Genomic DNA, 20,174 nt, shown 5'->3' on the forward strand with positions numbered 1-20,174 from the left:
ACTTTTTAAGATAGATTTTTTTTTTCAATTTATCATGGCAAATCATTATTATATTTTACGACGAAAATAGTAAAATAAAGTTGAACAATAAAATTAACGAACTATTCTAACCAACATATAGAAAACAGATTTATTCACCGAATTCACAAAACAAAATGATAATTGATGTCTCGACGGATTGCTCACAGTCTTACAAAAAAAGAACATAGGAAATCCGTAAGATATCCTTAACATTTATACGGCGATAAATGTGCGTAGATAAGCAAATGTTACCGTCCATCTGCGCCGTACTATACATGCCCATAATGCATAAGTTTCTTTTAATGTGTCTTCAAAATATCGTTAATAAAATCAGCTTGATTACTTATTACTTCCTACATTCCATTCGCTCTCTTCTTTAAAAAAAAATCTATAAATAAGACAAAAACACAATCCAAAAGAGTCTGTATTATATAATTGCATATAAATTGTGTTTTTCTATTTTTATCCGTATCGCCGCTCGCGCATCCATCCCTCGCGATCATTTAAGAATTATATGGCTGTGTCGCGATGCGAGAGGAAGATTTAAAGACACATCGATGGGTCGTAAAACGAAGTGCCGGATATCTTTAACGACATTGTGATAAAAGACCACCGTAATAAACGGAGCCATATAATGAAAATGGGCAGGTCATGCATTATTCGATATTATTAGCCTCGCGGTCTATTCCTGCGCGGCGGCCCAACTCCGATATGCCATTTTCGCAGTTAGGGCGCGAGTTTACTCCTAGATTCCGCGACGCATCGCACTTCGCCCTGCACTCGTATTATGCATCTCAATGCGCCGGGAAACGCGCAGCGTCAGCTCGAGTTGAATGCAAAAAGGCTACTCGGACACGACAATCGCGAGCGGCATTCGTCACGTTAATCTAAACAAAACAATCTGCCAAAGGCATCCGAATCGTGTTTCAGCAAACTCGACGATATTCGACGCGCCATTCATATTAATTTTCCGCTCTCAGCGCATTCGAAATGCGCGTCCAACTGCGCCGGCATTCAAAAAAGGAGATCACCGCTAAAAAAAAATACTATCGATCGTTTAAGAATATATACTATTGATACATTCGGTATCGTATAAGGTTACTACGTGAGAATCTTATCGACGTACCTATTAACCGTCGCGCGTGAGAAAAGCCGCAGAAAGAAATCCTGACGATGACATCGATTATATAAAAAGTAACGTTTTCTTTACATCAAATTATTATTATATTTTTCTTATTTTTATATCAATTTGCACGCAATTTAAAAAGTATGTAATAAGGAACCAATTAGTTTTTATCAAATTTCTCTGTCAGGTGTAGTACCTACATCTTTGACAATCATTATCTAATATGCTATCAACGATGAGCTTTTATAAATATTTATAGAAATTTATACTTCCACGAAGAAAATATAATCTATTCGCGTCTGATTACTTTATGCATCAAATAATTCAGTAAATTGTTTTTTTCCATTAAAAAAATTATTCAATCATCACATTTCTCTTTTCATCAAAAGTTCTGCAAATTGTCTAAATGATCGTGAATTAAAGGCTCGTATTGTTCATCGATCCTCAATCATGGCGAGGAATATTCTCCATTAACTCGCGGCAGACGTCGGGGTCATGACGAGACCTGGACAATAAATTTATTTCATGTAGAGACAGTGTACTCGCAATTGTATTTTCCCCGCACTTCACACTTGACCCGGGCCCGCCGAAGCATCCGCCGACCAAGAGCTAATATTTCATTTACGAAAATAATTTCGCCACAAATTTTTCCTACACTGGCTGCCGGTGAAGAGAAGACGATCCCGGGAAGGGGGAGGGGATTAACATCGATCAACCAATCGTCGCGTGTAAGTGTGTCGAGTGTGCACGCATATGGTCGGTCATTTTCCAAGACCGGCCGTCATCGGGCACCTACGGCGTCGCCCGTCATTATTACCAGCCGTCGAGCACGTGGGCCGGGTCCGGTAGAAATAGCTCCGGCATATCGCGATATAGAGGATATCGCGGTGTGCGTTAGCGGTGTGACTTCATTGTGTTGCGAAATACAGAGAGGCACAGCCCGCACAGCGCCGAAAGAACGCGCGGATGAGTCGAGACGGAAGGGAGGTCGGAGTTGTCGCGCTGGAGAGACGAACCACGAGAATTGGCATGAGGATGAAGAGCGAGGGGAAGAGGAGGCGGGAGGGGGGAACAGCCGTGTCTCGTGCACGTGAACACGCGTCTTACGATTGCTCGTGACGCGCGTGAACACGATCACCGTGTACGACGGCGCGCGTCACGCGTGCGAGTCCGCTGGTGCATACGAATGAGCGAGATTTCAGACTCGACTGGGAAGTGTCTGCGTAACGAAAAGATGAAAAACGGGGGAACAACGGGTGAACCTAGCGAGAGAATCGAAAGCGTTGAATCAGTGGGAGAGTAGCGTAACGATTTTGCAATGATAACAATAAATCGTTATAAAGTAAAACAGCAAGTATTCACTTTATTGAAAAAAAGATGATTGTCTGCAGTTTAAATAAATATATATATTCCAAAAACTATATATTTGCCTAATAATCGCCTAATAATTGATTATATATAATTAACGTTTTTTTTTTAAATATTATTCACGCAACAAAGATTTGATCGAACGCATCGAATGTGATAGCACATTTAATTAAAACTTTTATAATATAAGCAGCTGTATACATTCAACACCGAAAGAAACGTGTGCAAGCAAGATGTACATATATTTTATGCATCTCTAGAGAGAAACAGTAACACAGACAAATGTACGTGACGCGCGTCTACACGTCATGCACGTCAGTCGACACGATGATTACGCGAGCTTTTAAAATACGGAGATGGTATCTCTGTATTAAAGGGAGGCCTTCAAAGAACATTATTGAATAAAATTTTCAATGTATGTTACATAATATTATATTACTGTTAAAAATTATTATTCGTTAAATGTGACGATTGCTAATAAAAAAAACTACCAAAAGTATTTATACGAAACGTTTAATGGGGACTAAAGCATCTTTAGTAATTTCAATTAGCATTATTAATGTATATTTATAGTAATGTATCCGTTATATATAGAAAGTTTTATTTTTGAACAGTTAAGTAAAGTTTATTCCAATACGTTTCGACCTAGTAATCCAAGAGAGAAAAAAAGCCATTTCTAAATAATCTATCTTTACATACTGAAGCGCTATTATTATTGACGATAAATATAGAAAATCCATTAGGCGGAAATCAAAACAATTTTTTTTTATATCACGTAAACATTAATGCCATGCAACCAATGACGATACGAGGTATATCGCAGTTCGTCACGTATGAAAAGAACAAAATCCACCCGATAAAAAAATCTATCTCAGAACTCTCTCGAAAATATAGAAACGGAATATAGAAATACTTAAATCTTGACAAGGAAATATTCATAATTTGCTTATGAAAAGGCGAAGTGACAGCACTCAATGTCGATAGAAATATGTATTTTGGTGATAATATATAATATCCATATAATACCATAATATTTTGTGTAAGAAAATATAGATATGTTTATATTGTTTACATATTATATATTATTTTTAATTTTTATTTTTCTTATGTATAGCTACTCAGGTAGCAAGATGACGTCTAAAGACGTCTTAATGACGTCTTAATGACGTCTCTAACGTCATTAAGACGGAATTAATACGTTATTTGACGTCACTTTGCTACCTGAGTAGCTATACATAAGAAAAATAAAAATTAAAAATAATATATAATATGTAAACAATATAAACATATCTATATTTTCTTACACAAAATATTATGGTATTTCTTCGTAGGAGCTTTTGGAAAAATCTTTCAAATGAGATAGGAACTTCTTTAAAGGAGTAAAATGTAGCGATTATTGATCTTTCATGCAGAAATTCGTCTCAGAAAAGATTGAACTTCGATCTGGTCAAAATATCGCCTATTTTAAACTTTGTTATCACCAGCAGTGATTTGCAGTGACCACCTTCGCTGCAATTGCGACGATAAGTAAATTCGATAGGCAACAAGCTATCATAATCGCGAGCACAGATGACACATATATTAATTTTGACTGCGATATCATATATGGAGCACTCCAGAAGAGGACACCCTACGCTCTTTTTTATTCACAGATTCTCCAAATCTAGATCTAGATAATCTATGACAAAAATCTCTACTTTAACACTTCATCAAAATTTTAATCCTTTTAATTCTCCCAACCTTAGAATTAACTGCGCAAAAAAAGCGAAGTCCACTTTATATAAAGTTTATATGAAAAATAGGATTTTGTTTATTCTCTCGCATCTTTGAAACCTTTCATCTCGGTAAGACCCCCAAGAATATTCGCTGCTTTTATCTCTCCCGTTAGAAGAGAGAAAATTCAAAAACCAACCGAAAAATCCGCGGATAACGAGCCTTCGCGGGAATTTTGGAACGTTCTACCGTCCACGCCGAATGTGCAGCACGCTGTACATACACTATTTTCGCGATAGCGGCTAAATCCACGAGTCATTTGGCGACCTTGGAGTCGTATCGCGAGAAAAACGCACTTTGTTCTCAAACGTTCCCCGAGTCCGCCGCGCGTCCGTCGAAAAATCCCCGCGGCGATTTCCTCATAATTGTGCATAGTTAGAACAAACAAATCTGTAATGGTCTATCCACACGGAAAGAACGGTTTTGCTGAAGTATCTAAAAATTTAGCTAGATACAGATCTCTGAAAATAATTTTGTTGCACCGTCAAAATAATTATAGCAGGTCGCTGAAGTATGATGATAATAATGCTATAAAAAAATTCAACATTTTAGCAATCAGTTTGAGTGTTCTACATAATTATTTTGATCATGCAACAAAATTATTTTCAGATCTGGACAGCGGTCACGTAACTTTTCACGTTTCCGCTCCAGGGATATAGTTATACGTGATCGCTACCCTGTATCTGCGCTGAGAAAAAAAATTTATTAATCCGAAAAGATATTTAGTCCGATACGTGCAACTAAACATTTTAGTTAGTTTAACTAAACATTATATAGTTGAATTAATTAATTCTTGATTACAAAATTTTAATGGATAATTGTTGAAACAACTAATGGTTAGTTAACTAACTAACATGTTTAATTGCACGTATCGGATTAAATATTTTTTCGGATTAACAAATTTTTTTTCTCAATGTAGCTAAATTTTTAGATACTTCAGCAAAACCGTTCTTTCCGTGCAGACAAACTTGCATAGGTGCATAAGCATATGCATAACCAATGGACCAATCCATTTCCTTATGCACATGTATATGGTGCGATCAATTTCTTATGCTTATATATGTTTATGTTTATGCGTTACACGTTACACAAATTTGTCTGGATAGACTCTTACACGGTGCGTTCCCGCGGAAGAACGCACGTTTCGTATTTGTACTCTTATCCCTCGTCTTATCCAGATTGCGACCGTTTTCGCGATGCGTCATCGTCGAGGCGACGCGCGACGAGTGCCTCCCGTCGCGTGCACCCGCTTTTTCCGTTAGTTTGCATGGCGAAATGATGCTCTTTAAACTAATCTCTCCGCGATAATGCGAGCTATTTTCATGCGGAATAACCCTTTTGTCATCTTACTATCTATTTCGCTAGTCATTACCGTTTCTCATTGGCACGTGTGTTTCTAGTAATTATTGCACTTCTATTTATAATTATTTTACACGTATTGTACGTATTGTATACGTTAATAGAAGCCTCATCAAATTTCTCTCGCGTTGTTCCTTGGCTTCTGTTGCTAATCAAGTTGCGTCACCTTTTAAATCGTGTGTCAATACATTTTATACAGATTATAGATTTGCATTTCTATAAAGCTAATTTCATATATTTTTGCATGTTATTTTCCGAGTATGACATAGAATTCCTTAGATATATATTGTATTGCTGTAAAACCGTAATAAAAGTTTAAAGAAAAAGAATGTTGATAAGTTAACAGCATCTCCACGATTCGTTACGAGCACTCGGCAAATGATAATGTAATTGCGGGAATTCCTACTGGAACGGTCGTACAGCCTCAAAGAAAACTCAGCGGGGTTTTTTTTTTGTTCTCGTGAAAAAAATCCGTGTAAAGAGTCGGAGAAATGGGCGAGAAATTGTACGATATTGTTCTGTGTAAAATAGCTATTAACACAATAGGGTCGATCCCTTTCGGTCGAGCTCAAAAGAGAGAACAAAGTCTTAAATACAATTCCTCGATACCTTGAGACGAACGGATTTGCACGACAATGATGAACGGCCGTTAAAGCCCAACCGCGCACATGTATATTTATTTATTTCTCGCATTAAGGAAAAAATGAAATCCTAAAAATAATTCCCAAAAATTCTTCATGTTTGATCAGCTGATTATATAAAATTGAAGACGAAAATACTTCGCTATTTGCAAGAAATAATTCGGATTGCAAAGGATTAATGATTAATGCGATCGCTGACGTATAAAAAAGCTTTCTTATAAGATAAAATCCTTATTTCGATTGAATCTTCTGAAATGTTACTATAAAATTTGGTTATAATAAACACACGTAAAGATTATTGCGAAATTTTTAACTTTGTTACGAGCAATGTAACACTAACAATAAGATTAGATATAAATAATAAAATACACACTTTGAGTTTAACAATAAGTAGCGAGGCAGCTATTTAAATATTTACAGTTTCACTCTGGCGTACGTGATAAAAGCCGCGAAAGAAGTAAACGACGAGAAGTAAAGAAAGATTTTCAGCGCCGGCTTTTTCGAAACTCGCGGAAATCAAGCAGCTGATCGTCATGCGTTACAATTGCGTAAACATTACGAAGAATACGTGAAACGGTATCGTCGCGAGACACGTGGACATTCGAAGCCAACATGATTTGGCATCCTTGCAAAATGAAAAGACGCAACGCTGTACGTGAAACATTCTCGGAAAGAAATTTTCCTATTTAGGACACCTCGCGTACCTAAAGCGTAAAATGCGACCTTTGATTGCACGCGTTTTCACACCACTCTCGGCAGTATAAGCTTTATAATATCCATCACGGTGAGTTTCAAATACATAACGTAAAAAACGCGTTTACTGAGAAATACTTTTTTAAAAACGAGATAAAATCTGTTTTAGCATTTGCGGACAAATAACGGAAAGTTATAACGGGTAAAATCTCGAAATAGAGATTGTTAATCTCCGCTTTTTAGGATAGAGCAAATCTTGATTAACTTGATCGATGATTAACTCGTCAAGTAATACCTGTATTTTATTTTGCTGATACGGATAGAATTATTGACTTTTTTGTTGTTCAACATATATAAAAAAAGATTAGATTAGAAGCAACAAATTCTATAGTTAAAACTTTGCTCTAAACAATTCTGTTGGATAGATTATAGAACATGGATAGAATAATTAATATTTTGTTGTTTGACATATGGAAAAAAAGATTAAACTAGGGACAATGAATCATTAGAAATTTTGCTTTAAAAATTCTGCCGACATAGATAGAATTAATAATTCATAATTATCATGGATATAAATACGGAGAATATTATTAATATTGCTTAACATATGGGAAAAAGATTGGATTAGAGACAACAAATTGTATGTAATCTAGCTAGAAATTTTGCTTCAAGCTAAACTATTCTATCGACTGAATTATTCGCCGATTAAGTAGCCGAAGTTTGTTAAATTATGAACGCAAATGTACTCTCTCTATGATCGTGACGTTCCACTGACAAGTGAGAAGAGAGACCAAGAGAAAAAGAGAGAGAGAGATAGAAGAGCGAGAGAAAGAGCACGAATGTGTCGCTGTGCGAGACCGCACAGCTGAACACGTGGTCTGTCGCTGTCGAGGCGAACGCGAGAGCGCGATTTCGTCTCGGATTACGGCGATTTCGCGACACGGGAATCGCGAACGAAACGGCCGAAGCCGAGATATCTCCGACGACGCATCTCGGACCGGCAATCGCGCGCGTCCGTTCGAACGCGTTTCGTCCGACCCGCGACGTCCGTCCCGAGTTAAATGAACACGACGTGCATTTTACGGAGGAATCTAGGAATCTCTTTCCCTCGCTCGATTTCGTGCGCGCGGCTATCGCGTCGGCTATTTTTATGCGGATTGATGTCAACGAAGTCGCGTTGAAAAGTGCGGTCCGAAAACTCGCGGCTCACACGGCGCGGCGCCGAGAATATACCGGGTGTCCCGTTTCGATCCTCGCTCGGTCCGCTTCGTAAAATCGGCGATTCCCCGTCGCGTTATCGGTGAGGCCGTCGCAACATGGGCACGTACCTCTTTTCCTTTTTCTTTCCCGATCGTCCTCTTCGAGTCCGGGCTGGTCCCACACGAGAATGTGGCCATTTCGTCCCCTGTTCTCGCTGCTGTGATTCATCGCGCGTTCAGGCACGTGGGGCGCGGAGACGAAGTACACAAAAAAAAAATGGAAACGTGATTTCACGACGCTCCTGGACGACGACGACGTCGATGACGAGCGTTTGGCGCGATAACGCCGACTGTCTGTGTCTTTCGCGCGCGCGCACACACACGGTGTTTCTTCCGCTGCCGCTCCTACGAGCACTCTCGTGTTCCGTTCGGGCGCCGAAATGCGCCGGGCGGAGAGAGACGCGCCTGCGTTCTCTTTTCACGACGGTCAGAGTGGTCAGAACGTCGGGCAGAACGGTGCACGAGACAACGGTGGCGAGCGACAATCACGAGCGCGACACGCGAATAACAAACTGTTGCACGGAAGGTAGAGAGAGCGAGGTTAAGTCCTCGCGTGGCACGATGCACACTGGTTCCACTGGTTATGCCGGGACTTGTGTAATCGACTGGCTGCTCCGAGTGCTCTCGCTGTACTCCGATAACGGCGGGCGCCGCGGGCGGACGGGGCGAGCGGTCGAGCGGGCGAAGGGCGCTTCCGATTGGCGCGCGAGCCAGCCACGCCAGCCGTCCGGCCAATCGGAGCGCAGCGCGGTAAAAGTTGCGCTGGCCGGCGCGAAATTTAAATGTATCATAGGGGCAGAAGCATCCCTTTTCTCTTTTCAGATACGCGAGGGAATTGACCGTGCGGGTTAAAATCCGCACCGGCCTGTGTAAGGCCGGGTCTACAATGAGTCGCAGTCGTAAGAGTCGTAAGAAATTGACCAATTACAGTCTATTATTCTCCTTGCGGTTGAAGAATAATGAAGTGTAATTGGTTAATTTCTTACGACTCTTACGACTGCAACTCATTGTAGACCCAGCCTAAGACTTTTCCAAAACTTTTCAAGAAAAACCGAGATGGTTTGTGTATATGTCATCAAGCAAAACAAATGGATTGTTCTCAATGCGAATGGGGAAAACCTACAGACAGAGGCAGGAACATTTCTTTTCTATTTTCAGACATACGGGGAAATTTTCAGACATGCAGGCAAACATTGTTTCTTTAAAACTTTCACCGTCCCGAAACTCTTTAACAAAAACCTGAATAAACTACGTCATCAAACAAAATAAATGTATTATTCTTAATGCGTCTTATATATATATTTTTGCAAGTCATGAAAAAAAGTATTGTTTTGAATTCGTTATTTATAAGTCTTAAAGAAAATATGTATTGTTTTCAATTTATTTTATTCTTTATCTTGCCCATACTTTCACATTTAAATTCTCTAAGAACCGTTCAGACAATTAGTTAAAATAAAAATAAGTTTAAGTGACATCTTACTCTTTTTAACTTCATTTTTAGAATAAAACGGAAAAGGTTTGATTAATGGTAATTACAGTTATTTTGAATTAATACTTTAAGAAAAAAATATATCGCTCTTATTTTACTACTTTTTATTAGTTTTCTCGAGATTTGCTTTAACAAATGTTAAATTAACGTTTTATCAATTTTCAATGAATCATTGAAAATAACAGTGATTCGATAATTGTGACAATAGGAGCGCTATTTAAGGAACGGTTACAAATTTGAGGGATGAACATTTATCGGGCTACATTTCAACAAAGCACACATTTGCATACGGTGAAACCGTATGATTCATTTCTGACCTTCGGGCTGAAAAGTAAAGCGGATTACTGCCGTGTCGGATATGCCGCGTCTTTTCTTTTGTAAGAATTACTTATTATCGTGTATCTCGTTTCATCCCAACAGATCACAAATTCCAAACAGCATTCTAGGATTTAAATGTCTTCAAAATGCTATTTCTTAATCAAATATTTTAATTTATTTCTACCTACTTACTATTTCTATCCAAAATCAAATAGAAGAGTATCGTCCCAACATTCTCTTGTCGTTTATTGGAAAACATTTTTATATGTATCGCCCTACCTCCCTCTAGTTCCCAAAGAAATATATATATATAAAGCCATAAAAAGTTATATATAGCTTTATAAATATACACAAATATATATATATAACATACACAATTATACCAGTCAAAAGTTTGGACGCACCGATAGTAGATGTAAAAAGTCAAGATTAATTAATAAAATAAATAATTATTATATTGTTTAATAAAATCCGAAATTAAGCGACCCGACTGGCCAGTTCACATTTATTCTGACTCACAACGTTTCGACCATAATCTGGTCCTTCTCAAGTGAGATATTATTATTTATTACGCAACATTAGACATCATGCGTCGCCAGACGTTGTATCCTAACTACATCGTGCGAACGTCAAAATGTTTGGTGCGTCAAAAGAATGAAAATGTGAAATTGTAAAAATTGTAAAATTGTAAAAATGTAAAGAATATTAAATTGGACATTTTCTCCACTAAGTCCGTACCGAGCCATAGTCAAAGTCACAATGAATCATACAACGTCTGGCGACGCATGATGTCTAATGTTGCGTAATAAATTATAATATCTCACTTGAGAAGGACCAGATTATGTTCGAAACGTTGTGAGTCAGAATAAATGTGAACTGGCCAGTCGGGTCGCTTAATTTCGGATTTTATAAATAAATACGTTTATTGACTCCCCTCAGGGTTACAAGGCGTTTTGTAGGGACGTTCCCAACCCTTTCTTCAATTCTCATCCAATACTACCCTTCTCCTCTCACTTAACCCTTTGGACCAACGGCTTAACGTCTCTTTCTGAAAGACGGAGCCCAGTTTGCTCCGCACAAGAGCCTATCTTGCACGGAGGGCGCAGCTTTCGGAAAAACTTTCCATGTTTACATGGCTCTAGTGGACTCGAACCTGGTTCCTCAGATTACGAGTCTGGCGCTCTACCACTAGACCACACTGCCGCCCTAATTTCGGATTTTATAATATTATTTTATTTATTTACTGGCGAATTTATTTATTACCACTGTTATTATATTGTTTCTCTGACAGAAATTATTTGTTAAAACACAAAATATAATATACGTCGGTCCAGTTCATCCGATAATAAAAAGCAGAGATTTTATATACATATTACACACATAAAATATATATAATCTCTATTTTTAGATAGAAAGCAATAAATCAACTTAATTTAACGGAAATTCGTATTTTTTATGTAGCATGTTAATTTTTTCCTGTTTATCAATTACATTAAAAATATTTTCCATACGAAAAAATACGCATTATAAAATATCTATTCCAAATTCGCAAAATAAAAATGCAAAGATAAACTGAGTCAAAATTATGTTATTACACTAAATCTTTTTTTATTGAAACTGCTTTTTAATCTCATTAAAAATACGACTAATCAGATGCGGCTGCGGTAGAATCCTTCAATCTTATTGTCATACGTAATAGCTCTGATTACATCAGATAACGTAAGGAGGAAAAAACTGAGTCACTGCAAAGATAATATCATTGCGTCTCGTATGCTCAATTAGAGAATCTCGGATCCCGCTTCATGGAGTATTATTCATCTTCAAACGGATCAAATAAATTATTTACACGAACGAAAAAGCAACGGGACTGTTTTATTACAGAATGACGCAAATCGTTATCATTTCTTCTAAAGTGACTAATAAAATTGTTAAACTGATAAGCGATCGCGAGTAATCAGAATAAATGTCGTATTATATAATTTATCGAGGTCACACAACGCACAATTAATTCATTAAAATTATTATTTTATTTCTATTTTGACTCTTTATATATAAGTTTACAATGTATCCTTTATAAACACCAGTAGCGTGAAAGTTGCATAATGTTGCAGCAGAGCTTCACGTTATTTTCGCAAGGTACTTAACGTCGTTCTTGAAATAGTGGAAGATACGACTTATACCGTTCCATCCAGTGCATATCTGTCCTCATATCTAACAAGAAAATAGCTAATCGCAATTAATGCTAATAACCGCTCTATCTTCTATCCTATCCTATTTGTAGTTTTATTTCCGATTCGAGCTTACGTCACGCGGAAGAACGCGGATTAGATAAGCGATCGGATCGATGATGGGAACGAAACAATCAGTTCGCGGGGCAAATTTTTGCAGTTGTTGATGCAACAACTATTTTGACTATTTAGAAATACAAAGACAGAAACAAACGCGCTCGCAAGCTCCGACATTAGGATCGATTCTCGACCGTGTCCACAATCGCGTCGAATTGCGTTGAAGGATCGTCGACGATCCGACGATATTTCATTCACATTCCGAAGAGAGCTTTATTTTGAGAACTCGACTGTCTGATACCGATTTCGAGATACTTCGTCACGTTCCGACGTGCGATTTCCAACGATTGACGATCGGAGGCTCTTCCGTTTACAAATGTCATTCGCGATATCAATAATAGCGATATCGCGAATAATCCTCCGGCATATTTACGCTTATCTCGCGAAGAACCAACTCGTAAACGCCAATATTAATATTAATATTAAGCTTACATTGATAACGCAGACTGCACAAAACTTTCCGATATTATATTATACCCGGGAAAACCATTTTTCATGTATAATAATTATATATAAAATATGTCTATATATGTTTTTTCTCATGTATAATTTCTGTTCATAAGAAAAATAATAAGCAGAATAATTGTAAAATAATTAGAAAAATAACTTCTAGATTAATTTTTTACAAAAAATCAAATTGTGATTAGATTATACAATATTCTATATGTATAATCATATTTTATATACGATTATTATATTTATATATGACTAGCACTACAGACGCGCGCTTCGCGCGCGCTATTTAGCTTTAACATTATGCTATTACTATTACACTATTAATTTTTTGATACATACAACTGTCAAAATATACGATGACAGCTGCAAATGAAGTAAGCGCAGCGAGAAAACCAATCAGCATCGCGGAAAAGCGGCAACAATAAATTCGACTATCGACTTAACATGCCTTTTTTTAGAAAGGATTATATATGGGCAATTTTTCCAATTTCGTCAAACTTTGTATTTTTAAAAAAGGAACAATGCAAAAATTATCCTTTTAATTATTTTTTAATTCTTATTATTATTTTTTGGACATATTTTCTACGTAATTATATATAAACAAATTTTTCCCGGGTATAGCTCTTGAAGATACTTTTCAAGGAAATGTTTCCCATTCCGATGAAACGATCATTACAAGTGAATGATAATTAACAAGATAAAAGATATGTGGAAAGTATTGGCGGGCCAACCAACGGGTCAGTCGAAGCTCTCGCGTCTGCATCAGGGAATTCCGATTTGGGATTACGAAGTAACCAAGCGTAAGGAGAGACAGGCATGCGGGATTTTCCGTAGTGGAAATTGTGAAGACGTAACGAGCAAATATTTGTCTGTCTCCTGGATTCCGGCCGTCTGTCGCCGTCGTTCTTCGCAAAGAGTATACCCCCCCTGAATGTAAGACAGAGCTGATTTGTAGCTTGTTGCGTTGTGCGTGCGAATCGTCGTCGTCGTCATCGTCACCGTCGTCGTCGTCGTCGCGTCGTCTTCTCTGCCTATAATTGATTTGATTGCCACATATGTAGCGTTCAAAGCTATATCGGTGCAGGAATGTGCGATTCGCGCAAATCAAAGGGGAAGGAAATCGCGGACTGTCGCCGGGCGCGTAACACATCTCCTCTAATCAAGCGTTAAGTAATTGAAGTTTAAGCCGAGTCGAACGTTAATTAGCAATTATCTCGAGACCCATCTCTCTCACTGACCTCTCTCTCAAATCGGGACTGTAAACAGAATAGTCTTCCAACAGAACGCGGTCAGCGTTACACGCGGTAGATTATTATTGAAAAAGATCAAAGATTATCATCGCTGCCTTGAAAATCGAGGCATTAAAAATTGTACCAAACTGCACGGCTAAACATCAATTTCTAAATTCATATACAAAATCCATTTACTTAATTTCTTAACTCAGAGCTCATTTTCGAAACTTATACAGTTTAGATTTATTCAATTCTGTTTACTTTAATTGCCTATTTACTCCATTTAAAGGGCACACCTTTTAAAGGGATAACGAGTTTAAAAAATCAATTTTTTGTATTATCTAAAAATTCAATTATTAAAGAATACATTTCTAAAGCTTTATTTCGAACTTCAAAAGAATAATCGTTCTTCGAGAACGCTTTAGGTACTCAAGTAGGTATCTCATCAGCAGGCGGTATCCATTCGGGACACAAACTATTGAAAAGGAAGGTTATGACACCCATAAATCAAGTTGAGAAAAGAATATGGGTAGAGGTACAATAAACTTCGAAAAGTTTGGCGACAGGACCTATGTTAACAGCAGATTTAGAGTAAATGAGCTGACAGGCTATTATACGTACAGATTTCTACATACAGACATAAAGAGTTAATTGAATGTATGTATAATGCAATTTGTGCAACTTATTATCATAATTGTGATAAAGTCCACTGATAAAAATCTGCAACATTATTATTGTTAGAAAAAAAAAATTATTGTTAGAAATTAGATAGGTTCATACATTGAGGAACTACATTCATATATTCAAGAGATTTTTAGAATATTTCTTAAAACCTACTTATATGAGAATATAGCAAAACCCGAAAAATCAGAAAAATATGTTGGTGGTTTTAATCAAAATAACAATAATGAAAGCTTCGCCGCTCTTCTTTGGAAAATCGATCCAAAAAACTCATTTTGACAATCGTCATTAAGAAACTTACAGCGAGGATATTTCATCTTATAATACCTCATCCAAAAATTAATATTTTTTTATTTTTCCTAATTTATTGCTTAAAATCTATATTTTTAATTCATAAAAACAAACAGTTTAAATATAAATTATTACCAGAGCATAACTACATGCTAAAGGCAATTCAATTTTTTGATCCGTCACCCTGATGTTCCCCCTTTAATTTCCAAATTCAAAGCTAAGTTTAATCCGAGATCGTATTTGACGAAACTAACTAACAAAAAAACGTTGAAAGCTATGTAATATATACGAGATAATTCGCAAGTAAACGAAACAGCACCATGGTTTCACTATGGCTTTCCATATCCGTTTATTCGCGATTCGTAGACATATCGTACACGTGTCAATTCTTTAAAATTAAATGCACAGATGCAACGCAAGTGTTCTCGCATACCGAAGCAACATGGAGGAGTGCACGTAAATAGAAAAATCTGCCGATACTGATAAATAATTCATTACTTTTATCGGGCAGCCGAGTTTATCGGGGCCCCTCTATAGCGCTGTCTTCTTATCAAACAAGCCGCGTATATGTGCGCGAATTGTAATCTATGAGAGACGGTTTTGCACTCCCAACCGCGGACCGAACCGAACCGTCATGCGTCATCACGCCGATCACGTTTCCGACCATTCGAAAGACGCCGACTGCGACAATTATCAGGCGTGTGCCTGCGCGATCGAGCCGTGTAAATTCCGAAGGGGAGCACGCAGGTTTCCCTCCTGCGAATTTTTCTAATTTAACTTTTTCTCGCGGCGACACCTTCCGCGAGGCGTGATCGGAGGGTCGTTGAGCGTGCAACGATTGCGCAATCGATGACTTGTTCGGCGATCGTGATGCAGCACATTCTCCCGTGTTTGCGAACTGCATTGTACGATTTTGTGTTGCGCGGACGTGCAGGGAATTACACGAGCACAATGAGCGATTGCGTATATCGGGCGTGACAAACGAGGCACGATAGAAATTAAAAACGTAAGCGATGTACGGCTGATTAAATACCTACAAGATCTAACTTTGGATATAATCCAATTTTTACTGTTATGCCATTCGCATATCGACAAATTGCGACATATACACATAACAATAAATATGTTGCAAACTGTTTGCAACTGTCTGTTTGATCACGAACAATCGAAAAGAATTTGAGACCGTGTATATACATATCAATATACATATCGAGGTATGCCGACGGATTTTAATTTTTTTTATTTTGATTTTACTAAAATTAAATAAAAATATAAATATTGTAGATTACAAGTAGATAATATTCGACATTGATCGATTAATTTAATTACGTGATGAATTAATTAACAATAAGCGAATCAGCAGCACATGGATAATACAGGCATCATGTATAATAGTGGTGACCGGATTTATGTCGATAAAGAAGACGCGATATCTACTGTGGATACATTCTCATCTGCAGTTAATTATTCATCATATGAGGTTCATCAGTTTCTCTTGCAAGTAAAGTAGGTACCTGCAATAAAAGTGTCTTCGAAGATAAAGTAGAATTGAAAGGAATTTTTATTCCATCGTATCAAAATTATACCGAGATCGTTCTAACAAATGTAAAAAAATTATAAAATAAACTCTACATGTCTAAAAACACGCGACATTTTTAAATAATTTTTAATAATAAATTTTAAGCTTCTTAAATAATAAATAACTATTAGTATTACTTATACATATATTATTATTACATTCCTGTTCAAATAATTATTGTATTTTTACACACATAATTAAAAAATCTTTATAATATAACAGACTCAATGTGAAGGCTCTAGTGGAACTTCAAGTTGAGAGAGACGGGCTAAATAAGAGCCAAGCGCTGTTGATGGTGCGCAGAGATGTAACTAGATCCTCTTATTTTTAAAATAATTAAAAATATTTGAAATATTTAAAAATAAAAGGAGTTACAAGTTACATCTCTGATGCACACCATCAACAGCGCTTGGCTCTAATTTAACCCGTCTCTCTCAACTTGAATGTAACAAACGTTATTTTATTTTTTTCTTTAATTTTTAATCCTTTAAATAATGCTGAATTTCTAATAAAATGCTGAAGTCTCAACGCTTGTGAAAACGCAAATACAGGAAGTATCGCTCCGTGAACGGAGATTGCTAAATAAAAGAAAAGAAAGATTTTCACATTTAACGTAGAAATCTCTGTTCGTGGAGCGGCGCTTCCCGCGCAGAATTATACTAAAAATATAGAAGTAGGATGTCGACAATTTTGTGATTACTCACTCTTACGCGAATGTAACACGCGGACGGCTAAACGCGGCCTTTACATTATTTAATATACCCCGACGACGATTGCACCATACTCGGGCTTAAATGCCTTAAAGTTTCGAAACGTCAACAGGAAACGCAAAAGCCCTCAAATCCATTATCCACTATGGTTAAGTGGAAAATAACGTGATGGTCACGTCACGAGGAAGGCGTCCACAAAGCGCAACAGGAAGCTGAAGAGCAGGCGAAATCCCTTCGTCTTACATGTTTGGTTTTTAAGTTTCGTTTCTTATAAATATGAAATGACTATTTTAGAATATATTATCTCCCCAAATTATTTCACATCGCTTCTTTATATTAAAAATTATCGAGATTATCTTAATAGTAAGAAATCTTTCGACATTTTCTGACAATTGTGTATATGTAAAGATTAATTCCTCTTATATTAAGAGTCGCTCAATAGCAAAAAAAAACATTTCTAAGCATCTAAATAGTTCTATTCGTCCCTTTTTTAGAACAAAATGTTGTGCGCAGAACGCGAACAGGGAAACGAGCCGCTTTGAGAAACGGAAGGGACGCATAATTTGCTGCCATAATATAAATCTTGAATAATTTCGCGAACAGTAAACAAATCGTAATTCGTTTGCATGATGAATCTTATCCATTTCATGTAGACAGTTCATTAACTACACAAACGATTCGTGTCAAGGCGCGACATCAATATAATTCGTCATACTGTATCCGCGATCCTTGCGCGAGGTCGAATCCGAGGGCGCGGCTTGAGTTTCCAGAATTCGTCCTCGCCTTTCGAATACAAAGCAACTTAATTGCTTATGAAATAGTCCGAATATATATATCTACTATCTATACATTCGTCCCTCGATTTTACGTGGACTATTGATCGTTCCACGTGGTTTTTCTTTTACGCGGTTGAGAATCGCGTAAATGGAGTCTGCCATAATAAGTACCAAAAAGAAAAGAAAATGCGTAAAAGAAAAGCCTGTGTATGCTGTAAAAATATTTATTTCATTTATTTTACTTTATTTACACAAAGTGCAAAAAAGTTAATTTGTTTTCACTTGTACGGATAAGCTTAATTGTACACTCCACAAGTCTGCCAAAAAAGGTGAGAATAATGTAATAAGTACAATCAAGTAAGAACTTTTAGCTCATTGATATATGTAATAATTTCAAAAAAATACTATAGAAATATATATTTTCTGATCCCGTAAAACTGGACCTTGTATAAAAAGTATCGCATAAACGGAGAAATTATTTACTGACAATAAAAAAGAATCGCATATAAAAAGTACCGTGTAAATCGAGGGATGAATGTGTGTATATACCTATAATACACAGTGTGTTTGGTTTAAGTGTATACTCAATTATTTTTTAAATAGTTATAAAAAGATTTTTCGAATAAAATTAATAGTTATAACTATTAACAGTTATAACAAGATTTTTCGAATAAAAATTATTTTTGTTTAAGAAGATCTATATAATGATATAAGTAAGTTAAACAAATTTCTTTTTAACAACACAAATGACAATTATTGCACATTATTGAATTCGTCATAAAATACCTTATGCAACTGTTATAAAATAGATATAGGAACGAGAAGAGTGTCATTATTTAATTACAATAGTATTTAACAAATAAACAATCAATATAGTTGTGAAATCAATTATAGATTTCAATTCGAAAAAATTTTAAATCACAAAAAGTAAATTTTCATTAAATTTCTTCATTTCCTCTATTCTCTTTTGTGAAGTGGTAAAACTTTCATTCACGGAAATTTCACTTTGCGCGAAGATATATCATACTTTCTTCCGTAGTACACTTTAAGAAACGTATCCCAAACTAACTTGCGACCGCAAAAAAAAAGACAAACCGCAACGTTCGGAAGTGTAATTAGATGTACCGAGGACTGCGAAACAGCATAGAGTTTCGACAGGCGCTTTCTACTTTCATTTTTCACGGCTCCGACAGTATTAAACGCGATTTGCACGGTTCTGAACAACCCCGAGTAGGTACTTTCAGCAACTAAATTACGTCGTTAAAAAAACCCCCGACGTATTATACGCATTCCGCTGATTAACGTTAATACGTTTCCTTTTACGTAAGCACGATTTATCGGTGGGAAATACATTGGTAAATATTAATATCCCAATCGATTGATAACAATGATTGATCGGGTATCAACTTTCACTGATTAAAGTGAATTTGAGATTTAAAGCGAAGCATGTGATTGTAATTGAGATTTGTACGGATCGAGACAATTGTGTGTATCAGACTCGCTAATGCAATTATTTTCTCGAAATATCAAAGATTAAATTTTCACGATGATTTTTATTACAATCTGATTATTAAATTGAGAGATTAAAATGTCACGAGTAAAATGATAAAGATAAAAACGATAAATCTGACGCGTAAATTTAGATTCGCTTCTTTCTCTCGTAATGCGACTGGCTTGTGTAATTACTTAATGACGTAAAACTACTTTCCGAGTTAAGTCTCGAGGAGCTACTTATAGAGTTAATCATTTGTCTGATTGTACCGCTTGTCATTTTTAGTCAGACATACTGACCGATAAGCTACCGCGCGTTCACCGAATGTTACAATGATACGAATAAGTTTATCAAACCTTTTCAAATTATCTTTAAAGAGCTCTTTTGCCAAATGATCGCGCAATGTTGCTGCTTCATCGCGTATGTCGCAACAAGTCGCAAATCCGCTTCATCTTGATAAAATATCGCTTTGATACCGCGACACGATAACTATCAATGCAAACCAATCCTATTCTTTTCGAAGAGATTAAATCATTGTGTGATTTCTGGCATAATTGCGAGATAA

The 20,174-nt window shown here is 36.6% G+C and overlaps 1 protein-coding gene and 1 long non-coding RNA gene across 3 annotated transcripts in view; one reads left to right on the forward strand and one right to left on the reverse strand.

The window, feature by feature from the left end:
• The window catches only part of Picot (putative inorganic phosphate cotransporter protein picot), a 44,414-nt gene that overhangs the window by 12,618 nt on the left and 11,622 nt on the right, over positions 1–20,174 (reverse strand). The window contains exon 1 of one of the 2 annotated variants that reach the window (XM_071711154.1): positions 8,310–8,873. The exons of the other annotated variant lie outside the window; for it this stretch is intronic. Coding sequence (XP_071567255.1) covers positions 8,310–8,409 — 100 coding nt within the window. The 5' untranslated portion in view covers positions 8,410–8,873. Of the gene's footprint in view, positions 1–8,309; positions 8,874–20,174 lie in introns of those variants that run through there. 2 annotated transcript variants of the gene reach the window in all.
• LOC139775273 (uncharacterized) lies at positions 15,377–16,697 on the forward strand. The gene is made up of 2 exons (XR_011718785.1): positions 15,377–16,266; positions 16,337–16,697. It is a non-coding gene; the product is annotated as an uncharacterized lncRNA (long non-coding RNA).

Source organism: Temnothorax nylanderi, unplaced genomic scaffold (assembly GCF_030848795.1).
Source record: "Temnothorax nylanderi isolate EJ_2023f unplaced genomic scaffold, tnyl_v1.0 TNYL_tig0095_pilon, whole genome shotgun sequence".
In the NCBI taxonomy this organism is placed as follows: Eukaryota; Metazoa; Arthropoda; class Insecta; order Hymenoptera; family Formicidae; genus Temnothorax; species Temnothorax nylanderi.